General features: G+C 41.3%; 1 protein-coding gene across 2 annotated transcripts in view; it reads right to left on the reverse strand.

Annotated features, from left to right (window-relative positions):
- usp45 (ubiquitin specific peptidase 45) overlaps positions 1–5,655 on the reverse strand; it is a 106,987-nt gene extending 101,332 nt beyond the window's left edge. For both annotated transcript variants that reach the window (XM_070885414.1, XM_070885415.1), the window contains exons 1-2: positions 5,511–5,655; positions 4,052–4,147 (exon numbers count right to left, since the gene is read on the reverse strand). In XM_070885414.1, the coding sequence (XP_070741515.1) occupies positions 4,052–4,147; positions 5,511–5,642 (228 nt within the window). In that variant the 5' untranslated portion in view covers positions 5,643–5,655. The remainder of the gene's footprint in view (positions 1–4,051; positions 4,148–5,510) is intronic.
- Positions 5,656–6,000: the final 345 nt, after the last annotated feature.

Genomic DNA, 6,000 nt, shown 5'->3' on the forward strand with positions numbered 1-6,000 from the left:
AAGGGAGGGAGAGAGAGAAAGATTTTTTGAAGGAATGTTTGTGGAGGCTTGTGAATTTGAAGGAATTGAGAAAAAAAAAATCGGATAACATGGAGATGGAACGCGAGGAGTCGGAAGAGTGTGTTGGGGAGGTTGGAGGGAAAAGGAGGGTGAAACCATTCTCTGAAGAGGCGAACAAGGCCTTAGTCCACAAGGTGGAAACTCTGTGGGCTAATTGTTCTCCCCAAGGTTCTCGTTCTCCTCCTCCTCCTCCTCCTCTCTCTCTCCTGAGATGGACCAGCAGTTTCATCTGGCAATTGTTGTCCTCTCCTGATAGCTAGGTTGTGCAACATGCAGCACACCACAATGAACTCAGCAACCTGCTCAGGGTGATATTGTAGGTTGCCTCCTGAGTGGTCCAGGCACTTCAAAACTCCAACTGTCTTTTTGACGATATTGCGTGTAGCTATATGGCTTTCGTAGTGCTTCTCGGCTTCTTTCTGGGGCTTGCGCAGGGGGGGTCATGAGCCAGTTGGCAAGGCTATATCCTTTATCTCCCAGCATGCAACCATGACCTTGTAGCTGACTGTTAAAAAGGTCAGAGACAGTGCTCTCACGCAAGATGTACGCATCATAGATGCTCCCTGGAAAATTTGCATTTACTGCCATGATTATTTGCTTGTGGTCGACAATGAGCTGCACATTCAGGGAATAGAATCCCTTTCGGTTCCGAAACACTTCTGCATCCTGTAAAGGTGCTCGCAGGGCGATGTGCATACAGTCTATTGCTCCCTGCACCTTGGGGAAGTTTGCTATTCTTGAGAACCCCAAAGCTCTCTTGCTCTGTGCCCCCCTGGTTATAGGGAAGTTTATAAATTTCATCCTGCGTGTGTAAAGGGCTTCAGTTACCTATCAAATGCAGCAATGTGACATGCTGAGATATACAGCAAATGTCGCTTGCTGAGACCTGAAAGGAGCCCAATGCATAGAAGGAAAGTGCCGCAGTAACCTTAACCTCAACGGGCAGTGCAGTCTGGATGGTGTTGGTAGGCTGCAGATCTCCCTTAATTAGCTAACATATCTCACTGATGACCTCTTTTCAGAAGCGCAGCCTTCTAACGCATGTGTTATCAGACAAGTCCAGGTATGATTACTTATCACTGTAAATGCGTTGGGTGTAACGTCTCCTCCTCCTCAGCAGTCTGCCACCTTTTTGATTGGGCACATAATGCTGTTCAATGAACCTTCTCCCATCTCTATTCAGCATGTGAGTAGTCATCAATACTGATTGAGAAATTACAGGCACCATCACTATAAATGCCCTGATCGGTCTTCAAAATTCTTAAATTGTCCTCAACAATATAAACTCAAAATAAACCACAATGTGCTTAGATGATTGGCAAGATTCTAAAACGCCCTTAAAATCACTCACGAATTACTTCAATGCTCCCATCCACTTCAAGCAGCCTTTTATTAAACGTCCTCCATACTGCCAGGTTAAGGTGAGCGCAGCTTTTCTTGAGCATCTTTTTGGGCAAGCCATAATATGGGCGCAATATGGCGAAATGCCAAAAGTAGCGCTTGGCGATAAATCTAAGCGCTATTTGGGTGCTAGTTTCCATTATAAACAGTATTCTGGGCCTTGCACGAGTGAGAACATCAGATTTTATTTTATTTTTTTTTAAAATAGGCTAGGCGATTCATCTCATTCCTGTATGCCGAAAGTTGTGCAGGCGATAAATGGGCAATAATCGGGCGCTAGTTTCCATGTATCATCAATTGTGGGTGATAAACTGAATCTCGCCGCTTATATAGATGCTAAATGGGCTCCAAATGGGTGATTATATGCCGAAAGTCTAGCCCCAGGTCTTTGACAGATGTGGAATGCAGGATCTTCTTGGACTGTGATGTTTAAACTCTGGACCACCCAAACATTGAACATGTCAAAAATGTTTGGCTCCCTGATTGAACAAATGGCACTCAACAGATGGTTCTCTACTTTCTTGGGAGACATTGTGCTCTCATTCTGTGGCCATTCTTGTAGATGGAAAAATTTGCTGATTCAATTCCAGTGGATGGAATAATCGCAGCTAAAGTAATAAAAAGAGTTTAATAACTGAGGATTGAGGACAACTTCTCAATGAACACCCTCCTGCTGTACAAGTGGAGATTCCACAGAGGGCAGTTTTGACATGCTAGGAACCTGAACACACCAGCGGCTCAAACACCATCCCCAACCCCGCACCCCCGCCTTCCCCAGGAGTTGTAGGAACTGCATCAAGAATGGAATCAGATCTGTAATTGGAAAAGATTTGGGTTTCCACCCACCTTTTTAGCATCCATCTTTGTGGTAGGAACCATCACAATGTGAACCTAGGCCTGAGAGAGATATTCCCCAAATCAAATGAGGAGTTTTGTGTGACCCGAAGTGACAGAACAAGGTACTGATGTGCTCAGTGAAACCTCTTGGGAGACCTTGCTTGAACACTACCAGCTATGCAAATGTTTTGGCACTGACCAGCAACACTGAGGGACTCGAGCTTGGACAGACTGGTGGATACCAGGGAAACTCCAATGATGCAGATCGAGAAGATACAAATGATCTCAGTCCGAAGTGTCAGCCATGGCTCATTGGCAGCAATCTTGCCTTTGAGCCAGAAGGTTTTGGGTTCAAGTGCCACTCCAGAGATGCAAGCACTAGGCTAGGCTGACACTGCAGTGCAGTACTGAGCGAGTGCTGCACTATAGGAGATATTGTCTTTCAGATCAGGCATTAAGCCAAGGCTACATCTGCCTTCTCAAGTGGTCATAAAAGATCCCATGGCACTATTTGAAGAGTAGGGGAATTCTCCATGGTGTTCTGGCCAATATATATCCTCCGACCAGTATCACTGAGAGAGATTATCGGGTCATTATCTCATTGCTGTTTGTGGGACATTGTTGCACAAATTGACTGCTGAGTTTCCTACATTACAATAGTGACTACACTACAAAATTACTTCATCAGCTGTAAAGCACTTTGGGGCATCGTAAGGTCATGAATGACACTATATAAATCCAAGTTCTTTCTTTTCTCAGCCATCTTTATCAGCAACCACAGGCTGTTGAGAGAAGTGTAAACTATTGTCGGTTGGCATTGAGAGCCCCCCTTTGTGTTGCCACTTGACAATGTCAGACATAGTTGAGCAGTCTTCTGAGCTATGGCTCCAGAAGCATGGCTTGTTGGCATTGATTTAGATTTCTTGCTCACAGTAGTGCAATCTAACAAAATTGAGTCGGAGTGATGCACAATAAGATATGGTACCAAAGATCCAGTGGAGTTTGATTGTGATGGGATTGGTAGTTTTATACCTGCACCTGCTCTTCTCAATTTCCTCCTGACTAGCACAGAATATCCTAGTAGTTTTGTATCAAGGCAGCAGGTACTGTAAGCATTTTTCATGGCCATCAGCCATCATGAAAACTTTGCTGCATTTATTTGATTAACTTCCAATCTACATCTTGGAAAGTATGGATCAGTACCAGCTGATGCAAAGCATGGAAAATACAAGTAAATGGAGAACAACTAAGAAAGCTAACAACGTTGCTCAGTTAATACTATAAGTAAAATGGCACATAATAATAAAAATGTAAGAACTCTTTTTCAAAATTCGAGCAATGATTACACTAACAATAAGAGTTGACCACAATTAAGACTTTGATCACTTTCAGCTGTTTTAAATTCTATTTTAAAAATACAAACACTTAAAATTGTTTACTACTCTATACACTAACGAACTAATGTGAAAAAAGATTAAGATCCTACAAATGGAAGGTGCTACTTGTAGAGAATGTCGTTCTTGGCTAGGGTTGGGTGGGGGGGTGGGCGGGGGAACAAGCTCGGACATATGCATATGGTTTTTATACAGCATTGGAAGCAGAGATAAATTGGTGCTAATTTACGATGCACACCAATGTCAATAAAAAGTTACTACGTGCTTTGCACCATGTCCTTTCCCCAGAACTTTGAATCCAGCAATCTGTGGGATGTTGAATTAAAATAATCGTTTAGTACAGCAATTTCATCACCTACCAAATTTGACTCTGTGGGTGGACAGATTTTCAGCTTTGTCCCCTTTTCCTTCATCTCATGCATAAGATCGCTAAGTATATGTGTCTGAGCCACGTTCTGAAAAAATGTGATTACAACATTACTATAAACAAGATTCATGTGATCAAATATGCAACAGGGGTGAAAAAAAAGAAACCCAAGTGTCCTTTCCTGGATCCAAATATTTCAAATTTTTGCTAGGTTTATTTTTTACACTTCCCAGTCAATCTGCACAGCTTCAAGTTTTAGGAAATGTTCCTGATTGTAAATGTCCATTTCTTATAAATGAGATCAGAGTAAAATATCCCACCTCCTGATGCACCAATTCAAAACTTTCTCTAGAAACAAAATTTGGCTCCTTCCTACAATCACTGCGACTTATGCACTTTTTCTTTCTCATTACTTATGCTAAATGGGAAAGCAAATTGTGAGGAGGACACAAAAAAATCTGCAAAGGGATATATACATGCTAAGTGAGTGGGCAAAAATTTGGCAGATGGAGTATAATGTGGGAAAATATGAGGTTATCCACTTTGGCAGAAATAATAGAAAAAGCAAATTATAATTTAAATGGAGAAAAATTGCAAAGTGCTGCAGGAGAGAGACCTGGGGGTCCTTGTGCATGAAACACAAAAAGTTAGTATGCAGGTACAGCATGTAACCAGGAAGGCAAATGAAATGTTGGCCTTTATTGCAAGGGTGATAGAGTATAAAAGCAGAGAAGTCCTGCTACAACTGTACAGGGTATTGGTGAGGCCACACCTGGAGTACTGCGTAAAGTTTTGGTCTCCGTATTTAAAAAAGGATATACTTGCATTGGAGACTGTTTGAGAAGGTTCACTAGGTTGATTCCGGAGATGAGGGGGTTGACTTATGAGGATAGGTTGAGTAGGTTGGGCCTATACACATTGGAGTTCAGAAGAATGAGAGGGCCTTCTTATTGAAACTTGTAAGATAATGAGGGGGCTCGACAAAGTGGATGCAGAAAGGATATTTCCACTCATAAGGGAAACTAAAACTAGGGGACATAGTCTCAGAATAAGGGGCTGCCCATTTAAAACTGAGATGAGGAGAAATTTATTTTCTCAGAGGGTTGTAAATCTATTGAATTCTCTGCCCCAGAGAGCTGTGGAGGCTGGGTCACTGAATATATTTACGGCGGAGATAGACAGATTTTTAAGCGATAAGGGAGTAAAGGGTTATGGGGAGTGGGCAGGGAAGTGGAGCTGAGTCCATGATCAGATCGGCCATTGAATGGTGGAGCAGGCTCGAGGGGCCAAATGTCTTACTCCTGCTTATGTTCTAAATATTGCACGAAAATAAAAGGAAGGTTTACTTTCTGATATTCATTATTGTAGAGAAAATGGAATGAAAGTAAAACACGAAAGTGAAGAAGCTAGGAATATAAAGAAGAGGAAAATATTTTGTTTCAGTTTCTTACTTGCATAACAGCGTTAAAGAAGCAAGTATTTCCTAAATTGCTTAGTCCTTTGACAGGAACAGCTACATTGTTGACTGTATGTTTTCCTCTCACGGTTTCACTGCAATCTGAATTTTCATCTCGACCTTTCATCAATTTAGAATTTAAACCTATAAAAAGATTCAAACACATAGATTTCACAAAAATAGGCAGTTTTTTAATGTAGCATTATTAAATAAAAATTAAATACAAGATGGAAAACAGACAGAGATACTAGAAAACATTTCAAGCATATTTCAACTGTTCTTTTGTTTAAAATAGTACATGGATTTACCCTTCCAATCCTCTGTCTTAAAATGGTTCCACTTACATATCGTAATATTCTACTGCTTTCTACTTTCAGATCTGCCTGAAGTCTATATACTGAAATCCTGAGTGATGATCAGAATATACCTTAATTTGCCTACCAAGTTAAACATTTTTACAGATTCACATTTGAAACTGTGGGGTT

Source organism: Pristiophorus japonicus, chromosome 7 (assembly GCF_044704955.1).
Source record: "Pristiophorus japonicus isolate sPriJap1 chromosome 7, sPriJap1.hap1, whole genome shotgun sequence".
NCBI lineage: Eukaryota > Metazoa > Chordata > Chondrichthyes > Pristiophoridae > Pristiophorus > Pristiophorus japonicus.